The 24611-nt window shown below is 44.1% G+C and overlaps 1 protein-coding gene across 2 annotated transcripts in view; it reads left to right on the plus strand.

Annotated features, from left to right (window-relative positions):
• LOC129866921 (low-density lipoprotein receptor class A domain-containing protein 3-like) overlaps nucleotides 1-23126 on the plus strand; it is a 111910-nt gene extending 88784 nt beyond the window's left edge. For both annotated transcript variants that reach the window (XM_055939953.1, XM_055939952.1), the window contains exons 5-6: nucleotides 17022-17424; nucleotides 17854-23126. In XM_055939953.1, coding sequence (XP_055795928.1) covers nucleotides 17022-17424; nucleotides 17854-18070 — 620 coding nt within the window. In that variant the 3' untranslated portion in view covers nucleotides 18071-23126. The remainder of the gene's footprint in view (nucleotides 1-17021; nucleotides 17425-17853) is intronic.
• Nucleotides 23127-24611: the final 1485 nt, after the last annotated feature.

The following is a 24611-nucleotide window of genomic DNA, read 5'->3' on the forward strand; positions in this document are numbered from 1 at the left end:
CCTCCTCCAGTGTCAAATGTTCCTGGTAAGCAGGCAGCACTCTGGGCTTTGGGTAGCCAGGAGAGCGGCGTTCAATAGCATTTTCTCTGTGTTGCGTTTCCTGATTGACCGTTGTTCTCTCGTGGGGGAGGGGTTGCTATTTCCAGGCGCACTTGATTTACAGTCAAATGCAAATTAGCTGAGAGAGAGAGAGTGAGAAAGAGAGAGCGAGGCTAATTACTGGGTAAGGAAAGGCATAAAAACAAAGATACTGAAGGAGAGGGAGTAAAGGAGGGAATAGATGGAGGAAGGAATGCTTGATCAAGATAGCCAAGAGTGCAGTGGAGAGTATAACCCGGGCCCCCCACTTGCAGCACCCTCAAATGCTGCCCCAGCACCTCACACAGGAGTCTCAGAGAATGGACACCTCACCCAGACCAGCCAGACACCCTCCCGAAGGACCTGCACTAAGAGAACCCACGCCAAGAGGACCTACACCCAGACCACAACATCACCAGCCCCACCCCATCCAGCTGAGACCCCCCCCCCCCCCCAAGCAAACCCTGGCCACACTCTATATAGGCCTCCCCAGATCCCACCTACGCCCCTTCTGCACCCCGCCCCTGCAGCAAGGACCTCAACATGACAGCCGCACATACACTGCCGTTCAAAAGTTTGGGGTCACTTAGAAATGTCCTTGTTTTTGAAAGAAAAGCTATTATTTTGTCCATTAAAATAACATAAAATTCATCAAAAATACAGTGTAGACAGTGTTAATGTTGTAAATGACTATCGTAGCTGGAAACTGCAGATTTTTTAGGCGTACAGAGGCCCATTATCAGCAACCATCACTCCTGTGTTCCAATGGCACGTTGTGTTAGCCTTTTGCAATTATGTTAGCACAGCTGGAAACTGTTGTCTGATTAAAGAAGCAATAAAACTGGCCTTCTTTAGACTAGTTGAGTATCTGGAGCATCAGCATTTGTGGGTACGATTACAGGCTCAACATTTCCAGGAACAAATAACTTTCTTCTGAAACTCGTCAGTCTATTCTTGTTCTGAGAAATTAAGGCTATTCCATGCGCGAAATTGCCAAGAAACTGAAGATCTCGTACAACGCTGTGTAAGACTCCATTCACAGAACGGCACAAACTGTCTCTAACCAGAATAGAAAGAGGAGTGGGAGGCCCCGGTGCACAACTGAGCAAGAGGACAAGTTCATTAGAGTGTCTAGTTTGAGAAACAGACGCCTCACAAGTCAAAGAGAAGAAGGACAGCATCCCAGAGTCGCCTCTTCACTGTTGATGTTGAGACTGGTGTTTTGCTGGGTACTATTTAATGAATCTGCCAGTTGTGGACTTTTTTAGGGCCTTCCTCTGACATAGAGGTCCTGGATGGCAGGAAGCTTGGCCCCGGTGATGTACTGGGCCGTACGCACTACAATCGGGTCGGCGGCCGAGCAGTTGCCATACCAGGCAGTGATTCAACCCGTCAGGATGCTCTCGATGGTGCAGCTGTAAAGCCTTTTGAGGATCTGAGGACCCATGCCAAATCTTTTCAGTCTCTTGAGGGAGAATAGGTTTTGTCGTGCCCTCTTCACGACTGTCTTGGTGTGCTTGGACCATGTTAGTTTGTTGGTGATGTGGACGCCAAGGAACTTGAAGCTCTCAACCTGCTCCACTACAGCCCCGTCGATGAGAACGGGGGAGTGCTCGGTCCTCCTTTTCCTGTAGTCCAAAATCATCATCTTTGTCTTGATCATGTAGAGGGAGAGGTTGTTGTCCTTGCACCACACGGCCAGGTCTCTGACCTCCCTATAGGCTGTCTCATCGTTGACTGGGATCAGGCCTACCACTATTGTGTCATCAGAAAACTTAATGATGGTGTTGGAGTCGTGCCTGACCGTGCAGTCATGAGTGAACAGGGAGTACAGGAGGAGACTGAGCACTCAGCCCTGAGGGGCCCCCGTGTTGAGGATCAGTGTGGCGGATGTGTTATTACCTACCCTTACCACCTGGGGGCGGCCCGTCAGGAAGTCCAGGATCCAGTTGCAGAGGGAGGTGTTTAGTCCCAGGATCCTTAGCTTAGTGATGAACTTTGAGGGCACTATGGTGTTGAACGCTGAGCTGTAGTTAATGAATAGCATTCTCACATAGGTGTTCCTTTTGTCCAGGTGTAAAAAGGCAGTGTGGAGTTCAATAGAGATTGCATCATCTGTGGATCTGTTGGTGCGGTATGCAAGTTGGAGTGGGTCTAGGGTTTCTGGGATAATGGGATAATGGTGTTGATGTGAGCCATGACCAGCCTTTCAAAGCATTTCATGGCTACAGACGTGAGTGCTACAGGTTGGTAGTCATTTAGGCAGGTTACCTTAGTGTTATTGGGCACAGGTACTATGGTGGTCTGCTTGAAACATGTTGGTATTAGGGAGAGGTAGAAAATGTCAGTGAAGACACTTGCCAGTTGGTCAGCGCATGCTCGGAGTACACGTCCTGGTAATCGGTCTGGCCCTGTGGCCTTGTGAATGTTAACCTGTTTAAAGGTCTTACTCACATCGGCTGCGGAGTGCGTGATCACACTGTCGTCCGGAACAGCTGATGCTATCATGCATGTTTCAGTGTTACTTGCCTCGAAGCGAGCATAGCTTGTCTTGTAGGCTCGCGTCAGTGGGCAGCTCTCGGCTGTACTTCCATTCATAGTCTGTAATAGTTTGCAAGCCCTGCCACATCCGAGCGTTGGAGCTGGTGTAGTACGATTCAATCTTAGTCCTGTATTGACACTTTGTCTGTTTGATGGTTCGTCGGAGGGCATAGCAGGATTTCTTATAAGCTTTCGGTTTTGTGTCCCGCTCCTTGAAAGCGGCAGCTCTATCCTTTAGTTCAATGTGAATGTTGCCTGTAATCTATGGTTTCTGGTTGGGGTATGTACGTACAGTCACTGTGGGGACGACGTCCTCGATGCACTTATTGATAAAGCCAGTGACTGATGTGGTGTACTCCACAATGCCATCGGAAGAATCCCGGAAAATATTCCAGTCTGTGCTACCAAAACAGTCCCGTAGTTTAGCATCTGCTTCATCTGACCACTTTTTTATAGACAAAGTCACTGGTGCTTCCTGCTTTCATTTTTGCTTGTACGCAGGAATCAGGAGGATAGAATTATGGTCAGATTTGCCAAATGGAGGGCGAGGGAGAGCTTTGTATGCGTCTCTGTGTGTGGGGTAGAGGTGGTCTAGAATTATTTTCCTTCTGGTTGCACATTTAACATGCTGATAGAAATCAAGTAAAACTGATTTAAGTTTCCCTGCTTTAAAGTCCCGGGCCACTAGGAGCACCACCTCTGGATGAACGTTTTCCTATATGCTTATGGCAGTATACAGCTCTTTGAGTGCGGTTTTAGTGCCAGCATCAGTCTGTGATGGTATGTAGACAGCTATGAAAAATACAGATGAAAACTGTCTAAGTAGATAGTGTGGTCCACAGCTTATCATGAGATACTCTACCTCAGGCGAGCAAAACCTAGATTCTTCCTTAGATATCGTGCACCAGCTGTTGTTTAAATAAATGCATAGGCCCCCGTGTCTTACCAGAGGCTACTGTTCTGTCTTGCCGGTAGAGTCTATAATCCACCAGCTGTAAGTTCTTAATGTCGTCATTCAGCCACGACTCAGTGAAACATAAGATATTACAGTTTTTAATGTCCCGTTGGTAAACTCAGCAAAAAAATAAATGTTCCTTTTTCAGGACCCTGTCTTTCAAAGATAATTTATTTAAATCCTTAAAACTTCACAGATCTTCATTGGGTTTCTTCACAAAGGGTTTAAACACTGTTTCCCAACAATTAATGAATATGCACCTTTGGAACGGTCATTAAGACACTAACAGCTTACAGACGGTAGGCAATTAAGGTCACAGTTATGAAAACATTCTACTGACTCTGAAAATCACCAAAAGAAAGATGCCCAGGGTCCCTGCTCATCTGCGTGAACGTGCCTTAGGCATGCTGCAAGGAGGCATGAGGACTGCAAATGTGGCCAGGGCAATACATTGCAATGTCCGTAGTGTGAGACGCCTAAGACAGCGCTACAGGGAGACAGGACGGACAGCTGATCGTCCTCAGTGGCAAACCACGTCACAGCAAGAACTGGCAAATCTGCACAAAGATGCACTGCAGTACTTAATGCAGCTGGGGGCCACACCAGATACTGACTGTTACTTTTGATTTTGACCCCCCCCCTCCCCCTTTGTTCAGGGACACATTATTCAATTTCTGTTAGTCACATGTCTGTGGAACTTGTTCAGTTTATGTCTCAGTTGTTGAATCTCGTTATGTTCATACAAATATTTACACATTAACGTTAAGTTGACAGTGAGAGGAAGTTTCTTTTTTTGCTGAGTTTAGGATAAACGGGCTTTCAGTTCATCCCATTTATTTTCCAGCCATTGAACGTTAGCTAGCAGGACGGAAGGCAAGGGCAGATTAGCCACTCGTCGCCTGATCCTCACAAAGCACCCAGATCTCTTTCCGCAAAATCTGCATTTCCTTCTCCAGCGAATAACGGGGATCTGGGCCTGGTTGGGTGTCTGTAGTATATACCTCCCATCCAACTCATTGAAGAAGAACTCTTCGTCCAGTTTGAGGTGAGAAATCACAGTGTCAGGGTTGTGTGCGGCGAAGTAGCAGAGTCAAATGCAGGACACAGGTGTTGAGCAAAACACAAAACGTTTACTCAAAATCACAGCAAAAATCCACAAAGGGAATAATTACAAAACATCATAAGAAATAACAACAACCACTAACGTAACAAACAATCACGGACAAAACAGAAATGAAAGCCAGAGGGTTAAATAGGGAACATAATAGGGGAATTGAAACCAGGTGTGTAATTATGCAGACAAATCAAAACGAAACAGAAAAATGGATCGGTGGTGACTAGAAAGCCGGTGACGTCGACCGCCGAACACCACCCGAACAAGGAGAAGGGCCGACTTCGGAGGAAGTCGTGACACACAGTTCTGATGTCCGGAAGCTCTTTTTGGTCATAGGAGACGGTAGCAGTAACATTATGTACAAAACAAGTTACAAACAACGCAAAAAAATAAATAAATAGCATGGTTGGTGACGAGCCGATAAGACAGCAGCCTTCCCCTCCGGCGCATCACCCTACCTTTTTTTTAAGGTATCAATAGCATAAACTTGCTATTGAGAAAGGCCGCTGTAGGCAGACCTGGCTCTCAAGAGAAGACAGGCTTTGTGCACACTGCCCACAAAATTAGGTGGAAACTGAGCTGCACTTCCCAACCTCCTGCCAAATATATGACCATATTAGAGAAACATATTTCCCTCAGATTACACAGACCCAAAAATAATTCAAAAAAAAAAATCGAATTTTGATAAACTCCAATATCTATTAGGTGAAATATCACAGTGTGCAACCACATCAGGAAGATTTGTGACCTTTAGCCACAAGAAAAGTGCAACCAGTGAAGATGTATTTTCCCTTTTGTAACTATTTCTACATCGTTATAACACTGTACATAGCCATAATATGACATTTGAAATTCCTTTATTCTTTTGGAACTTTTGTGTAATGTTTACTATAAAAAATATGTATTGCTTAACATATGTTTCCATGCCAATAAAGCTCCTATGAGAAAGAGAGAGAGGTATGTGAACAGACAGACTTGACAATGCAACGAGGGAATCTTGCTACATCCCAAGAGCCACCTTGCCTTCTCTTCCATCCAGGCAGAGCTGAGTAGAGCCAAATACAGTTGAAGTCGGAAGTTCACATACATTTAGGTTGGAGGCATTAAAACTCGTTTTTCAACCACTCCACGATTTCTTGTTAACAAACTATAGTTTTGGCAAGTCGGTTAGGACATATACTTTGTGCATGACACAAGTAATTTTCCAACAATTGTTTGCAGACAGATTATTTCACTTATGATTCACTGTATCACATTTTCAGTGGGTCAGAAGTTTACATACACTAAGTTGACTATGCCTTTGAACAGCTTGGAAAATTCTAGAAAATGATGTCATGGCTTTAGAAGCTTCTGGTAGGCTAATTTACATCATTTGAGTCAATTGGAGGTGTGCCTGTGGATGTATTTCAAGGCCTATCTTCAAACTCAGTGCCTCTTTGCTTGACATCATGGGAAAATCAAAAGAAATCAGCCAAGACCTCAGAAAAAAAATTGTAGACCTCCACAAGTCTGGTTCATCCATGGGAGCAATTTCCAAACGCATGAAGGTACCACGTTAATCTGTACAAACAATAGTATGCAAGTATAAACACCATGGGAACACACAGCCGTCATACCGCTCAGGAAGGAAACGCATTCTGTCTCCTAGAGATGAACGTACTTTGGTGCGAAAATTGCACATCAATCCCAGAATAACAGCAAAGGACCTTGTGAAGATGCTGGAGGAAACAAGTACAAAAGTATCTGTATCCACCGTAAAACGAGTCTTATATCGACATAACCTGAAAGGCCGCTCAGCAAAGAAGAAGCCTCTGCTCCAAAATCTCCATAAAAAAAGCCAGACTACGGTTTGCAACTGCATATGGGAACAAAGATCATACTTTTTGGAGAAATGTCCTCTGGTCTGATGAAACAAAAATAGAACTGTTTGGACATAATGACATCGTCATGTTTGGAGGAAAAAGGGGGATGCATGCAATCCGAAGAACACCATCCCAACCGTGAAGCACGGGGGTGGCAGCATCATGTTGTGGGGGTGCTTTGCTGCAGGAGGGACTGGTGCACTTCACAAAATAGATGGCATCATGAGGCAGGAAAATTATGTGGATATAGTGAAGCAACATCTCAAGACATCAGTCAGGAAATTAAAGCTTGGTCGCAAATGGGTCGTCCAAATGGACAATGACCCCAAGCATACTTCCAAAGTTGTAGCAAAATGGTTTAAGGACAACAACGTCAAGGTATTGGACTGGCCATCACAAAGCCCTGACATCAATCCTACAGAATATATGTGGGCAGAACTGAAAAAGCCTGTGTGAGCAAGGAGGCCTACAAACCTGACTCAGTTACACCAGCTCTGTCAGGAGGAATGGCCCAAAATTCACCCAATTTATTGTGGGAGGCTTGTGGAAGGCTACCCAAAACATTTGACCCAAGTTAAACAATTTAAAGGCAATGCTACCAAATGCTAATTGAGTGTTTGTAAACTTCTGACCCACTGGGAATGTGATGAAAGAAATAAAAGCTGAAATAAAAACTGAGTTTAAATGTATTTGACTAAGGTGTATGTAAACTTCTGACTTCAACTGTATCTGCAGTAGTGTGGTCCATAGATATGGGCTGTGTTGTGGACAGTGATAAGACCAACGCCCTCTCCCGTCCGTAGGGCTGGACAGGCCCAGTGTTTGAGGAGAGGCGATTCGATACAATGATCTGCATCTGAAACCTTGGTGCATTTCATAACCAAGGGTAGTGTCTGTGTGTGTGTGCATGTGTGGGTAATATGCATGTTTATCTGTCTGTAGTACTTGCATGTACTGCATGTGTGTATTGGCCAAACAGGATGGATGTATGTTACTCTGATCGACTCACCAGGAGCCAGCCTCCCTCCCTCCGGTCTTCCCTCCCTTCCAGCACTCTGGGCTCAACTTTATCAGAACATGTCATGGCTGGAGACACTGGGTCTATGTGGAAAAACCACTGGTCTCTATTACTGTTGCAGATAAGCCATGCCCAGACTGGTCCAATTGTGGGGTGTGCATCTGTGTGTGTGACAGAGATATGGAGGACCCACTCACGTTGTATTTTCATTACCCCTGCCATATATGATCTCCTGTGCTGAGCACTAAATGACCTTCAACCTGATCTTCAGACGCTCACAAAGACTCCTGTCACCACCAGTTCCCATGTGGCTAGAGTTACAATGAGAAACGCTCGGTCTGTGCCTGTGTGTCAGCCCCCAACCCCATTTGCAGATCAGTGTCCCATCTATGCTCCCAAACCTTTTTGTCTGTAATGTCTTTTTTTATTTTGTTGGACCCCAGGTAGACTAGCTGTTGTCGTGGCGTCAGCTTAATAGGGATCCTAATCAAATCTAAATCTAAAGACTTGACTATGTTTTCTCCAGCCACTGCGATATGCTTTCCTGGCCAGAGGGGGAGCACTTTGAGTTAAAATCCTGTAGCTACAATTCTCCTGGTATCATTTAGTGTGAGGCATATTCTATTCTATTAGATCTAAGGGGAGCAATATAAAGTCCTCTAAAGGTAGCTTGAAATATGTCTAACATTTAACATGTACCCAGTTGGATTTCCCTGTTCAAAGCCTGTGAACGTTAGGACAGGAACCCCAAGGAAGGTATTAAGTTGGATAAATACCCAGTGCTGACTGAGTCTATAGGCTAATCTAATGGGATTTGATATAAGCTGCATACATTTGAAGGGGAACATATCCTAAATTCTGCTAGTTTTCATAACCTAGGGCATGGGGTAGAGGAGGATTTGTTGCTGTAAGAATGGGTGAGCTAAAGGACCGGTTTGTTTATTATACATCTCTAGGTGTGTGTGTGTCTCTCTCGCTCTCTCTCTCACTCTTGCTCTCTCCCTCAATTCAAGGGGCTTTATTGGCATGGGAAACATATGTTTTCATTGCCTTAACAAGTGAAATAGACAATAAACAAAAGGGAAATAAACAAGGGAAATAGACAATCAGAAATGAACAGTAAACATTAAGCTCACAAAATTATTTAAAGAACATAGACGTTTCAAATGTTCTATTATTGGCTATGTACAGAGTTATAACAATGTGTAAATAGTTGAAGTACAAAAGAAAAATAAATAAACAGATAAATATTTTTGAATTTACAATGGTGTTTGTGCTCTTCTGGTTGCCCTTTTCTTGTGGCAACAGGTCACAAATGTTTTCTCATTATTTGGTTGGGCCTAGTTGTGTTGCTGTCTTGTGTGTGTTTGTGAACAGAGCCCAAGGACCAGTTTGCTGAAATGACTTTTCTCTTGGTTAATCTCTCTGTAGGTGATGACTTTATTATGGAGAATTTGAGAATCGCTTCCTTTTAGGTGGTTCTAGAATATAATTGCTCTTTTCTGGATTTTGATTATTTTCATCCTAATTCTGCTCTATGTGCATTATTTGGTGTTTTATGTTGTACCCAGTGGATATTTTTGCAGAATTCTGCGTGCAGAGTCTCAATTTGGTGTTTGTTCCATTTTGTGAATTCTTGGTTGGTGATGGACCTGAGATCTCACAACCACAAAGAACAATGGGTTCTATAACTGATCTTAATATTTTTTGCCAGATCCTAACTGAGATGTCAGCCTTCATGTTCCTTTTGATGGCGTCGAAGGCCCTTCTGGCCTCGTCTCTCAAATCGTCCACAGCTTTGTGGAAGTTACCTGTAGTGCTGATGTTTAGGCCAAGGTAGGGAGCATTTTTTGTGTAGGTGGAATTTGTATTTGTGGTCTTTGGACCTTTTTTGGAACACCATTATTTTTGTCTTACTGAGATGAACTGAGCCTAAAGACCTAGGTCTGACAGAATCTATGCAGAAGATCTAGGTGCTGCTGTAGGCCCTTCTAGTTTGGGGACAGAAGCACCAGATCATCTGCAAACAGTAAACATTTAACTTCAGAGTCTAGTAGGGTGAAGCCAGGTGTTTCAAATAGTTCTAGAGCCCTCGCCAATTTGTTGATATAAATGTTGAAGAGGGTGGGGTTCAAGCTGCATCCCTGTCTCGGCCCCTGGCCCTTAGGAAAGAAATCAATATGTTTTTTGGCAATTTTTACCACACACTTGTTGTTTTGAAAAATGGATATTATAATATACTATGTTTTCCCCCAACACCGATTTCCATCAACTTATATAACAGATCCTCATGCAAATTTGAGTCACACGCTTTTTTGAAATCAACAAAGCATGAGAAGACTTTGCTTTTGTTTTGTTTGTTTGTCAATTGGTGTGTGCAGGGTGAATACATGGTCTGTCATATGGCAATTTGACATTGTTTTCACTGAGGAAATGTAGGAGTCTGCTGTTATGATAATGCAGAGGATTTTCCCAAGGTTGCTGTTGACACATATACCACAGGAGTTATTGGAGCTAAATTTGTCTCCAGTTTTGCACTCAGTCTATATTATACACTCAATAAAACATACAACCATATACAGCTCTCTCTCTCTCTCTCTCTCTCTCTCTCTCTCTCTCTTGCTCCTCACCGCTGTTTCATTCCCTCTCTTTGTTTTTATGCCTTTCTTCTCTCTCTCTCGTGTGACCGAAAGCTTGCTGGATCGAATCTCAGAGCTGACATGGTAAAAATATGTTGTTCTGTTCCTGAGTAAGGCAGTTTAACCCACTGTTCCCCAGGCGCCAAAGATGTGGATGTTGATTAAGGCAGCCCCCCACACCTCTCTGATTCAGAGGGGTTGGGTTAAATGGGGAAGACGCATTCAGTTGTACAGCTGACTAGGTATCCCCCTTTCCCTAGCTCCAAATATCGCCACCGATGGCGGCAATTCTCCCCGTAACAGCATCACCAACTCTCCTCGTCAGGCCCTGACTTCAAGCACAGCAGCTAGATCCACATTTTTAAAAACAGCCTTTTTGGGTACTTTTGTGAAAAATCTAAATGGTCTAATTTCCTGTTCCTGTCATGAAGTTAGTGGTTGTTATTTTACCCTGCTTACTGGCTGTGGAGCTATATCTATATATGTCTGTGTCTGTATACTTTTCACTTTTAATGAGTCTGATTTCTGCTGTTTTACACTTGAAAAGGAGATGTTTTATCTCAAAGAGCCTCACCTGCATAAATAAAATGATAAAGGACATCAGATAAAAAGTTTGGCAGTGGCCATGGCTCTGTATCTCTCTCATAGTGGCCTGCTGCATCCATGGCTCTGTATCTCTCTCATAGTGGCCTGCTGCATCCATGGCTCTGTATCTCTCTCATAGTGGCCTGCTGCATCCATGGCTCTGTATCTCTCTCATAGTGGCCTGCTGCATCCATGGCTCTGTATCTCTCTCATAGTGGCCTGCTGCATCCATGGCTCTGTATCTCTCTCATAGTGGCCTGCTGCATCCATGGCTCTGTATCTCTCTCATAGTGGCCTGCTGCATCCATGACTCTGTATCTCTCTCATAGTGGCCTGCTGCATCCATGGCTCTGTATCTCTCTCATAGTGGCCTGCTGCATCCATGACTCTGTATCTCTCTCATAGTGGCCTGCTGCATCCATGACTCTGTATCTCTCTCATAGTGGCCTGCTGCATCCATGGCTCTGTATCTCTCTCATAGTGGCCTGCTGCATCCATGGCTCTGTATCTCTCTCATAGTGGCCTGCTGCATCCATGGCTCTGTATCTCTCTCATAGTGGCCTGCTGCATCCATGGCTCTGTATCTCTCTCATAGTGGCCTGCTGCATCCATGACTCTGTATCTCTCTCATAGTGGCCTGCTGCATCCATGGCTCTGTATCTCTCTCATAGTGGCCTGCTGCATCCATGGCTCTGTATCTCTCTCATAGTGGCCTGCTGCATCCATGGCTCTGTATCTCTCTCATAGTGGCCTGCTGCATCCATGGCTCTGTATCTCTCTCATAGTGGCCTGCTGCATCCATGGCTCTGTATCTCTCTCATAGTGGCCTGCTGCATCCATGGCTCTGTATCTCTCTCATAGTGGCCTGCTGCATCCATGGCTCTGTATCTCTCTCATAGTGGCCTGCTGCATCCATGGCTCTGTATCTCTCTCATAGTGGCCTGCTGCATCCATGACTCTGTATCTCTCTCATAGTGGCCTGCTGCATCCATGGCTCTGTATCTCTCTCATAGTGGCCTGCTGCATCCATGGCTCTGTATCTCTCTCATAGTGGCCTGCTGCATCCATGGCTCTGTATCTCTCTCATAGTGGCCTGCTGCATCCATGGCTCTGTATCTCTCTCATAGTGTCCTGCTGCATCCATGACTCTGTATCTCTCTCATAGTGGCCTGCTGCATCCATGGCTCTGTATCTCTCTCATAGTGGCCTGCTGCATCCATGGCTCTGTATCTCTCTCATAGTGGCCTGCTGCATCCATGGCTCTGTATCTCTCTCATAGTGGCCTGCTGCATCCATGGCTCTGTATCTCTCTCATAGTGGCCTGCTGCATCCATGGCTCTGTATCTCTCTCATAGTGGCCTGCTGCATCCATGACTCTGTATCTCTCTCATAGTGGCCTGCTGCATCCATGGCTCTGTATCTCTCTCATAGTGGCCTGCTGCATCCATGGCTCTGTATCTCTCTCATAGTGGCCTGCTGCATCCATGACTCTGTATCTCTCTCATAGTGTCCTGCTGCATCCATGGGGTTTTGTGATAGCTCCCTTTGAACGCACGCACACAGCATAGCTGTCTCCTCTGGGAGGTCTGTCCTCAACCTGTGGATCCTGCAGACTGCAGACAGACAGACAGATGGACAGACCGACTCCCTTTGTCTCTCTGACATGGATGAATAGTACTCCCAGGGGGCATTAGTGTGTGTGTACAGCCACTTCTCCCACCCTTCCCTTCCTCTCTCACCTCTCGGCCCAAAGCACACAGTTACTATGGAGACGGGCCCCTCAGGTTCAGTAGGAGGGGCCTGTAGTCAAAGCTCTTTCTAACCACTGACCCTTCCCTTGTCTTACTATTCCTGCAGAAGGTTCTGTCCCCCCAACCACACACACATCACACCAGCACCCCACCGCTTATCTGTAAGGAATTCTGCATTTGAAAGTCTTTGACACACTCTGTGTTGCACCAAAGCACCCAGACGTTTTTCTTCACTGGAATCCCTAATGACAAGTCATTGTTGCACTATTCCAGCCAAGTCTGGTTCCCTGCAATACATTTTATTAATCCACTCTTTCACTTTGTCCCAACGTCCCTCCCTCCACCCTGCATCACTCATTCTTCTTCACTTCTATTCCTTTTAGCAGTCTTTCAACCCCTCCATTCCTCAATCCCTCCGTCCTCTCCCAGTGTGTATGGATGTGGTGCAATCTGTTAGTGGTCTCCATTGCCTGCCTCCAAACATGGCTGGTCGTGCTGCTGTAACCGTGTGACAGAGTGTAATGGCCGTGGTGATAGTTGCAGGCAATGGAGCGGACAAGTTATTACAGGACAGGCAAATGGAGACTTGATAGAGCATGAAAACCTCTCCTCCCAGCTCTGTGGCGCTGGGGGCTGCCTCTCTCCCTCCCTCACTACCTTTGGCTCTTTTATTTTTTTCTCTCACTCTCTATCGTGGCCTCACTCACTCTCTCTTTTTCTCTCTGTTGTTTCCTCCATGTTGTTGATCCCACCCTACCTCTCTCTTTCGCTCTCATTCTCACTTTCTCACTCATCCAAACACTCTCTGTCATTCACTTCCCCTCTCTCAGAACATAATAACAGGAGAGGGTCACACGGGACATGACATATGAACACTAGTAACGCAGCAGCAGCAGGCAGGGAGGAGTAATGGTGTCTGTCAGGGAGCAGCTAACATGCTACGCTATGCTATTACTGCTAAAGAGAGCAGCATGGCCAGACAGCCAATGGAATTCTGAGAGGAGAGGGGGAGTATGGTGTCAGTCCCTCAGCCAAGTTGCCCACCACATCCACCACAGTCATTTTTAAGAGTTTGTTTTTTCCCTCTCTACATACTGTTCCACCGACAGAGGAATCTGAGAGTGAGTAGCTAGCATATGAATAGTACTCCCAGGGGGCATGAACAGCATGGCCCCTACTACTTGTTTGTCGTTTTTCATTTATAGATTTCCCTCCATGTGGGTTAGGATTTAGTTAGCAGATTTGGACCAGAATGAAAGACGTGTTGTAATTTTTGAATAGTGTTAATTGCTTTTTTTCTCACTTAGTATGTGTGTGAGTGCGCACATGCGCCGGGGTATATTTGAAGCCTGTTAGGCAGATGGCTTGTCCGCCTGTTTGGGCTGTGTTTTACCCCTTCTTCGGCTGTTGCTCTGGAGGGCTGCCCAGAGGGTGAGGGGTGTCGGCCTCCCTTCACTGGGGGAGCTTGGACAGGAGGAATAGTCCTGTTTGAGGTTTTAGGCCTGCACTGAGGGGAACCAGTTTTCCCAAAATGTGGTGAAAATATAGGAACAGACTGCCCCCTAGTGGTACGTCTCACCACTGCTCCACTCCACGGCATGGCCATCTTTACTCTGGCTCAAGCTAATGTGTTGATCTGAGGAGCGGCCAGCTTTGTCACTGACTCCATTGTTGCACCATCATCACAAACCTCTCTCGCTGTCATGCCCGTGCCGGCAGCTGAACCAACACCTGTAATTATCAACCGTCACACGGCGTTTCCCCACCTCCATGGAATGAGGCAAACACACCAATCAACTGGAGACGAGGCAGTGGAATGTTATAGCAGGAGATGTTTTTCCCCTTGTTTTCTTTTTCTCTCTTCTAAAGGAGAGTATGTGAATACATTATGTGTTAAGGTACGTAGAGAAAGGATTTGCTGTGCTGTGTACGGCTTTATTTGTATGGATGTGGATCTCCTCTCCTGGAGTATGAGCAGGGAAAATGTCTCTATTCCTTTATTCCAGTATTGCCAGCTCCCTATTTCTCTCTCTCTTTTGTCATTCATTTTGACATGAGTCGCTCATTAGCATACTTGCCGGCAGGTGTCCAATCAGGATGAAAGAATGCGCTTCAAAGAAATCCCCTGTATCCCAGCAATAAAATGGCAGTGTTCTGTTAATGTCTGTCATAGTTTGATTTGATCAGACAAAGAAGAGTTTCAGTGCTGCTCGTTATAACCACTGCATGTTCAATATGTTGGCCCTCAATATAGCAGGCATTCTCCAATACCGTGTCTCACTTTCCTGTATGTCTTACTCCTGTCTATGCATCTGGATCATGAGCAAGAAAGAGATTAGGCAGGTAGAAATGACTTTATTTGTCAGGCTTTGTTTTTAGGTTTGTGTGTCACACTGTAACTGCACCCTTGTGTTTCTGTGATGACACTTTAAAGGATCTACCTTCCACTCCACATCCTCTCTCAGTTCAAATGACAAGAATACACCTGGTGGGACTGCATTTCTGAGTCAGGCTGTCAAACACACTGGCATTTATCCTACACCCGTATATGGTCTCGGCCGTAATGTTAGAGAACACACTGTTGAGTTTTCTAGTAATTGATTCACACAGTCAGCAGTCTGTTTTTTCATTGCCCTTTAATAAGAGGTGGAGAAGCATGGCTGTAGAATGACCTGTACCACTGCACAGTGGAGGCATCAGACGAACTGCTGAGAGAGAGAGAGAGAGAGAGAGAGAGAGAGAGAGAGAGAGAGAGAGAGAGAGAGAGAGAGAGAGAGAGAGAGAGAGAGAGAGAGAGAGAGAGAGAGAGAGAGAGAGACTGAATGCAGTTGATGTATGACATGTTCCTGTTCCAGCTACATGTCATCTCCATGGTAGTAAATTACTGCCTATAGAGGAGAGGCTGGGGGAGATGGAAGAGAGCTGGGAGAAAGGAGGAGGTAGTGCAGGTACTAAGAAGGGAGAGCAGGCGCTGCGAGGATGGGAGATGAAGGGGGTGAGAGAAGCCACTCTGGTATGATTAAAGTGGTCTGTGGGAACAGCAGGCAGAGCCTGTGTGATCCCTGGCCCTCTACCTCTTCTGGGGGGAAAGGTTTATGAGCACTTAGAGTATAGAGACTCTGCTAGAGGTGATGGTGTCATCTGGGAGTGGCAAAGCTCCCTTATGGAATAGAAAAATGCGTGTGTGCTTCTATTCTGATGTGTCTGCATCAGAAACAGCAGTTCATTAGCACGGAGCAGGTAGTGCAGTAGAGACAGAACAGTATCCTTTTCATATAGGCCCTCTATCGCTAAACACACCAAATACCTACCCAGTGTGTATGTGGAGGCATTATGAGCATGGACGTCACCAGGACCTGGCTTTTGGGGCTTTAGTCCCGAATGATTTTGGGTCAGCCAATAAGCTTTTGCGCTGCTGCAATGGTGTAAAACAAAATGTGTCAACTGAATGTGCCACTTAACTCCCAAAGTCATCTAACCGTTATAATCAGGGGCGTAGTGCTGCTGGTACGCAACAGAGCCACGCACCCCCACTTTTCACAATGGTGCTATGTCTCTCAAGATCTCTTAATGATTACTTATCAATCCGAATATAAACCGAATATAATAACATGATAATGTCAGGCCACTGTTATGCCAAAAACACCATGTAATTTCTTATGTGCTGAAATGTTACATTTTTTTCTCATGAGGTGGCTGTGTTTAACTTCATCTGGTCTCAAATGCGATTAGTTCGGCCGGTTACTTACTTACTGTATATCTTTCAAGGAGATTGAAGGATTTAGGATTCATTTTATTGATCGCAGTATGTAAATGTCAGAGTCGCTTGTCATTTTGATCATTTATGTGGTATAAAAAAGTATTACTGTAGTATTTAATTTTTGTTTTGGACCGCTCTCTGCAGAGCTCAGCGCATAATGAATAGGACCAAGGAACTGAGGGAAGGAACGGCCCGGTCTGAGTGAATGAGCATCACCATGACAGGGGAAGGGGTGTTGGTGATTGTTTAGTAGCGACTGTTGGGGGAGGGGGGACGCACATTTTATTCAGGCTAGTTCTGAGTGCGGCCCTTGGTCTCCCCAGACTACCCGCCCCCATACAGGAAATGTTTCCCTCCTCTCATCTGGAATAATAAAGCACAGTGCTCCTTATTAGTGTTGCAACTCCTGTTAATGTCAACCAGTAGGCTGCTGCTGTGTTTCTGACTACTATCCCACTGTTCCCTTTTCTCATCTTGACCTGTGAGTTCCTAAGTGTTACTCTCGTGTGTGTGCACGCATTGCTCACTCCTCAACAGCAGTAATCTGACCTTCCCCGTAGTGTTGCTCTCTGTTTCATCTCAGACATGTCTCTCTGTTCATCTCAGACACGAAGCTCCTGAACTCTGCATGTTCTCTAGAAAATAACTGTAAGATCATTTCCCCCTTAGATCTAGTCCTACATTAAACAGATCCATATATTTCCCTTCTCTCCTCCAGAGGCTCCAGGTCAGGACTTTGTAACCCTGGACTACCGGCTGCGTTACTACCCCAGCATCACCTACGCGGTCATCGGCAGCGCTGTCATCTTCGTCCTGGTGGTGGCGCTGTTGGCCTTGGTCCTGCACCATCAGAGGAAGCGCAGCGTGCTGCTGCCCCGTGGGGTCCGGGGGTCCTCCCACCACCACCACCACCACCAGCCCCTGTTGCTGTCCCGCCTGGTCATCCTAGACCGGGGACATGTCCACCCGGCTGGCCCTGGCCTCTCCCCCACCTCCCCGTCTGCTGCGGCCCAGTACCCTGCAGGTCCCCCAGGGCTACAGCTGCTGTCTGGGGCCCTCTACCCAGCTGGCATGCCCATGGACTCACCACCTTCCTACTCCCAGGCTGTACTGGATGTCAGGTAGGCTGAGAGTCCGATTGAGACATACTGTAAATGTAGTGTACTGGAGGGGGTAGTGTGAGGCTTATCATTTTGCCAGCTGTAGCTTTGTCTATTTTAATGTGTTTGTTATATTCAAAATCAAATTGTATTTGTCACGTACACATATTTAGCAGATGTTATTGCGGCTGTAGCAAAATGCTTGTGCTTCAAGTTCCGACAGTGCAGCAATATCTAACAAGTAATATCTAACAATTTCACAACAAATACCTAATACACACAAATCTAACTAAGAATTGATCTGTCTCTAAACTTAACTAAATACAATTCAGAATACTTCTGACCATAATTTGGCAATGTATTAGTTAGGACGTTAGAATGCAACAGTGCAATAGTAGCATAATTATATGTACGCTCCTTTACTTATCTATTTCTCCATCTCGCCTCCAGCCGGCCTCCGTGGTTCGACCTCCCCCCGCCTCCCTACCTCCCAGACGGGGAGGAGCTGCCGTCAGAAGGTGAGCTGCCCCAGTACGAAGCCCCCACAGTGCCCTCCACTCAGCCCAATACATGCCCATCTGAGCCCCCTACACCCAGAACTGTGGCCCCAGGCTTGTCCCGGCCTAGCCTCAGCTCCAGCTCCAGAGAGGAGTCGGACCAGCTGTAGTCCTCTGGTTACTGCATCTACGTAGGACTACAGTACCCAGCCTCAGCGCTGTGGATGGCTGAAGAGAGAAGAGCTGTGCGATATGTTAAGGCCCAAAGCACTGTCCTGCCTGCTGTGGGAATGAGAGACAAGGCACTATTCTACCTATAGCTACAACTGACTGACTTACTGAGACACTTGGAATCATTACTCTTGTACGTTGGCGCCCTCTGCTGGAAATGTATCTACATATCCCTGACTGGGCTAACTACTCATTCAATCAATCAGTCAATCATCAGTCAATTGCATTTAATCTGTGGCTATATAGTGCTTTTTACAAATTAATTTCCCACAGTCTGCTTAACAGAAACCAGAGCCTAAACTTCTAAAGACTGAGAAAAACTTCCACAGCCTCCCAACACTATTCATCTCCTGTTGGACTGGTGAAGACCAGTTGGGTGGTTGGGCGGAGATCCTTTAGCTTGGATTAAATTGACTGGATAGATGGTCAACCTGTGTAGTACAGTCATGCATTAACAATGAAGTAGGAGTCGCACTAACTAACAGTATTTGTGGTACTCATAATGGGTCAAATGTCACATGGTGTTACAGTGGCAGATGTATATGTTGTTTAAGAATAGTGAAAAAGGCACAGTGTCATATCTGTAATGTTACAGTTTAGCACATTAGGACAACCAGCTAGCCACAGAAGCTCTTGGGTAGTGGACATACTGCACTTCCCTCCCATCCATATTGCATGATGCTGGTTCTCTTCAATCTCTATTCTCATTGGCTATCTCTTTCATTTCATAGGAATAACTGGAATCATATTTCTCTGTTATAGAGCACTTGTGGTGATTGTTGGGTATGCACGTAACTTATGTTTTGGCAGGAACTCAAATGGAAGTATTATTTGAGGAGGAGAACATGTGGATGAAAATTCTCTGACTGAGTAAGGTCCCAAAGTGAGGTTGTTTATTTTGGTATCTGTGCCTTTTCAAAGCACTAAAATATAAGTTAACTGTATGTCCACTCAGGGTCTAGTTTGACAGCTGTTCATTGAGATCTTGTTCTACTGCCCATGATAACAGTGCAAATTGCTTTATTTTGATATATCTCCTCAGACACTTTGGCAGAGAGGAGCAGAATGTTCAGACTGCACTTCATGTCTGGCTAGTGTTTTTATGTTGATGAATGTTACACTCTGCTGCCTGAGAGCACAGGACAAACATTTTGTCAGGGAAGAGATAAAGAGGAAGTGCAGAAATGATGTGGACTGGAGCAGAGACCCTTCCACTCGGTGCCTTGGAACACAAGTGTGTACATTTAAATAAGCATTCGGGATTATCCTCAAGTAAAAACAAATCTCAATTGCATACAATCATTTTTGTTGAACAATGTCTTTTTTCAAAACGAGGCTCACAACACACAGAACTATGTGGCTGCTTGCAAAACAGTAAATACACAAATACATTCAGCAAGGCTAAATGAGACCGAAATTGCAAATTCATCAAAAGAAGACGACTTACTGCAAAAACATCAACACAAACATACAGTGTATTGGGGTATTGTGTGTAGGGGGAAAAATAATTTCATCCATTTTAAGAATAAGGCTGTAACTTAACAAAATGTGGAAAAAGTCAAGGGGTCTGAATACTTTCCCGAATGCACTGTACATATAGCTGACAAAACAGAAAGTTATTCTGTCTTTTAAAAACACCAGTTGGTCAATAGATTTTCTTTGCAGTCACTACTACATCATGATGATCGAAACAGGAAATACAACTATCAAAGGGTGCAGAACTATGGACAATTACTCTCCTTTTATGCATACTTTACCAAACTATTTCATACACATCAAATCAAGTATTATTCCTGATCAAAAAGAACATGGAAACAAAGCACATGGTTTGCAGAATTCATTCACTGGTATCATCACAATCCAATTCCATGTATTCAATACATACGCTGTTCTGCTCATAGGTTTGTAGATGTTCCATTGGCAAGCAGACACACAATCCCCAATAGATATAAGGACAGGTGAATACAGTGGAGGAAAACAACTGAATTTATAGGCCTCAATCCTCACCAAACCAAAGGTGTGTAATATTGGAGATGACTTGTCTCATGAGTACTTGGAAGGAACTGAACTTCATTTTCTGCATCTCTGCATGTTGGAAACAATCATAAAACTTAGGCTGTCCGCATTGCGTAGATCTTTCTCTATACTGTACCGGATTTACTATGAATAAAACCATTGTCTATTTTGTGCAGTAGTATTAACTGATTGTCGGAAACAGGGAACACATTGCAACCTTTTCTCTTCTGATGAAAACAATGTGTTGACATTCTGTGAACAAAACACTTATCAGCGATTTTTTTTTTTTTAAATGACAATTGTATTGACATTGTTGCTAAAGTTAATCTAAAATATGCAATCCAGGTACAAAAACAAGAAAATGATCAGACAATCTACAAATGTATTTAAGCATTTGATCATTGTTGTTTTGCTATACGGACATTTAACCACAGTTCCAAAAAAATGCTTGACTGAGAAAAAACTGTAAGAGCATTATTCAACCCAGTAAAAAAGTATTTGCTCAATTGACTCTCATATATTCTCTGACAAAAATGATCAGACTTTTTCTCCTTGGTTCCATAATGATGTGTTACTGACTGCACCATCTCCCAGCATGTATTTCCTGACAAACTGAAATGAATCATCACAGATGTGGTTGGTCGCGCATGCAGTGTTATCACACACTAAATAGTATTAAAGTGTATTTCAATATGTCAATCAGAAGGAAAAAAATGTTGCTCTACAAATTGCATTTTGATAGATTAAGGATATATACTGTTTTGACTGCATACGTAACATTGTAACCTCTTGTAGTACTTCAACAGAACTGTATCAGCTCAGTATCCTTACTGGGTTGCTGAGGCAGACATGTGGGTGGCAGATAGCCTATCGGTTAACAGCACTGGGCCAGTAACAGAAAGGTCACTGGTTTGAATCCCGAGCAAACATTTAAACCTAATTGCTCCTTTAAGTCGCTCTGGATAAGAGCATCTGAGAAGTCACAGAAAATAATGTAAAGTAAGACAAGCATTTTGTATGGAGCAGTGAAAGTTTCATTCCATTTGGGACTGTTTTACCTATAGTAACTTGGTTAAAATGTCTCTCTTACTGTATTTCTTTGATTCGTACTCAATCACATACTCATAGGATCCCAACTGTCTCAAATGCTGTAACTGCCATTCCTATTATACAGACTATTTTCTGAATTTCTACCATAGCTGTTTGACCAATTTAATTGACGCCAAATAATGTTTGGATAAAGAAGAAAAATACTCAATCTTTTTATTATAAGTGTCCCAATTCATTGTTCAGAAATATGTAAGTCTCAGCTGTACAGATGATGTGAGAGAGAGAAGACTGCCATTCCCTGTCTGTCTGTCTGTCTGTCTGTCTGTCTGTCTGTCTGTCTGTCTCTGTCTGTCTCTGTCTGTCTGTCTGTCTCTGTCTGTCTCTGTCTGTCTCTGTCTGTCTCTGTCTGTCTCTGTCTGTCTCTGTCTGTCTGTCTGTCTGTCTGTCTGTCTGTCTGTCTGTCTGTCTGTCTGTCTCTCTTGTCTGTCTTGTCTGTCTTGTCTGTACCGCCCAGCCCACTGTGCAATAACTAGAATGATTAATTGACTGACTGGTAAAGTTCCTATCTGAAGGATCTGTAATGTATTGTTGTTGTCGTGTCATTTCCATTTCAGAACTTGTCAAGGGTTTCGTGTGACCATGTACATATACGGAGAGTGAGAGAGTAGAGACATTTATTTAAAAACATCATATTTAGACTTTAAACTAAGAAAATAATGTTTCATTATCAAACATATTACTTTGAAATGTTTTGTTGTTTTGGGCTCTGTACTTTGGATTTGAAATGATTCAACTGTCAGCTTTAATTTGAGGGTATTTTCGTCCATATCAGGTGAACCGTTTAGAAGTTGCAACACTTTTTGTACATAGCCCCCCCCCTCCAATTTTAGAGGACCAAAAGTATTGGGACAAATTCACGTATGTGTATTAAAGTAGTAAAAAGATAAGTATTTGGTCTCATATTCATAGCTCTCAATGACTAAATCAAGCTTGTGACTACACATTTGTTGAATGCATTTGCTGTTTTGCTTTGGTTGTTTCTGATGATTTTGTGCCCCATTGTAGTGTCATTTTGGAGTCCCTTTTATTGTAAATAAGAATAACAAGTTTCTAAACACCTCTACATTCATGTGGACGCTACCATGATTACAGATAATCCTGAATGAATTGTGAGTGAGAAAGTTAGACGCAAAAATATCATACCCCCAAGACATGCTAACCTCTCACCATTACAATAACAGGGGAGGTTAGCATTTTTGTTGGTTTTGGGGGGTATGATATTTGTGTTTCTAACTTTCTCACTTTCTGCATTTTAACCTCATAGTCATTGTATAATTTCAAATCCAAAGTGCTGAGATACATAGCCAAAACAACAAAACTTTTGTCACTGTCCCAATACATTTGGAGCTCACTGTATATCCCCAGCAGTCATTTGGCTGGTGGTGTTGAACAACCTATAAACCAAAGATTATCATTCATTATAATTATAAAATCCAGAAGATAAGGCTTACTCTCCAAAGTCACGTCCCCAGTAGTGTTGTGTCTCGTTTTGTGTCAGATACCTAACTGACTAGAGGACCAGGAGTGGTGTTACTCAGTCTCAGGACAATCTGGGTTGTATTCACGAGGAGCCAAGAGAAGCAAGTGGGCTGAAATGCTGAGGAACTAACTGAAATAGTCAATTGTCACTTTCATGAATGCAACCCTGGTCTGTATCTTTTCTGTTACAATGGTCTGATAGTCTTTTCACATGACACTATGCTTTCGTTTGCGATATAGAGGGATGACTGATTTGTTGTTCCATTCTGTTGGAGACTTGTGTTTCATGTTGTTTGTATCTTTTACACACCACCTTTTTGTGCTTTGCTTTTCTGTCTGATCAAATATATTCTGTACATTAAAAGTAATATAAAATGGTTCTGATTCAAATATGTGTCAAGTGTTTTTCTCATTAGATTCAGTCTTTGTTTACCATCATAATCTATGTTAAATGTAATTATTGTTGATTCATTCCACATGGTTGTGCCTGGGATTCAGTTCAATCATCCTACCACCTGGTGCCACTCTTTCCCTACAATACAATTGGCCAGGCTTAGGGACGCTGTTGTCTGAATCTGAGTCTTTAAACCACTATAGTCAGAGAGAAAGAGGTGAAGCGAGAAGTTTGACTCTGCCCAAAATCATGAAAATAAGCCCATGAAGTGAGGAATTTTTGTATGGTCAATGAGTGCCGAATTTGGTCATCAAAAAATGTAATTGCTAATTTTCTACGTGAGGCTTATTTGATTGAATAGAAGTTTCATGATGGTTAAGTGGTTATGACACTTTATTTTAACCATGCAAGTCAGTTAAGAACAAATTCTTATTTACAATGATGGCCTACACCGGACAAACTCGGACGATGCTGGGCCAATTGTGCGCCACCCTATGGGACTCCCAATCACAGGCAGTTGTGATACAGCCAGTTGTGATACAGCCTGGATTCAAACCAGGGTGTCAGTAGTGACGCGTCTAGCACTGAGATGCAGTGCCTTAGACTGCTGCACCACTCAGGAGCCCCCCTAAGATATAAGTGGACGCACGTGGCATTTTGGCAACTTACCCAAAAATGACTTTATGTCGGAGTTGTGCCTGTTGTCACAAAGAGGGCTTCCACCATTTTATGATGTTAGTATGTCTGTGCTTTGATCGATATCAGGGTACAACTAGTAAAAATCTAATATTTGTCAAGGGTTTGAATTTAATGTCATAGTGAACAGGTATAATGCCTTTGGGCCAGTCACCCATTCTTAGTGGTGTATTGTTTGAACGCTCAGACCCCCCCACCTTCCTCACCCCTTAAATAAAGGTTTAAAAAAATTAAATTAGGAAACAACAGATAGCATCATAACATCTCTGAATCAGGCTGTCCCTAGTCTACTCTCTCCCCTTCTCTACCCTCTCATCCCTTTCTGTCCCCATCTCCCCATGTCTACCCCTTTGTCTGCCTCGGCCCCTCTCTCTTCTCTACCCAAACACGGAGGTGGGGGACCCTGTTTGCATAGTCCCAACCCATCCTCACAAGCCTTAATTAAAGGATTGCTCTCTCTCCTCTCTCTCTCTATCTCTCTCTCTCTCTCTCTCTCTCTCTCTCTCTCTCTCTCTCTCTCTCTCTCTCTCTCTCTTGTGTCTCTCTCTCTCTTGTGTCTCTCTCTCTCTTGTGTCTCTCTCTCTCTTGTGTCTCTCTCTCTCTTGTGTCTCTCTCTCTCTTGTGTCTCTCTCTCTCTTGTGTCTCTCTCTCTCTTGTGTCTCTCTCTCTCCTGTGTCTCTCTCTCTCCTGTGTCTCCAACTCTGCTAGGACCTCATAATTAATCTGTAGTTCAGAGTTAGGCAGACCAGGCCTACCAGACAGCTGGTGTGGAGGAGAGAGAACAG

This window comes from Salvelinus fontinalis, chromosome 12 (assembly GCF_029448725.1).
Source record: "Salvelinus fontinalis isolate EN_2023a chromosome 12, ASM2944872v1, whole genome shotgun sequence".
NCBI classification, from domain to species: domain Eukaryota; kingdom Metazoa; phylum Chordata; class Actinopteri; order Salmoniformes; family Salmonidae; genus Salvelinus; species Salvelinus fontinalis.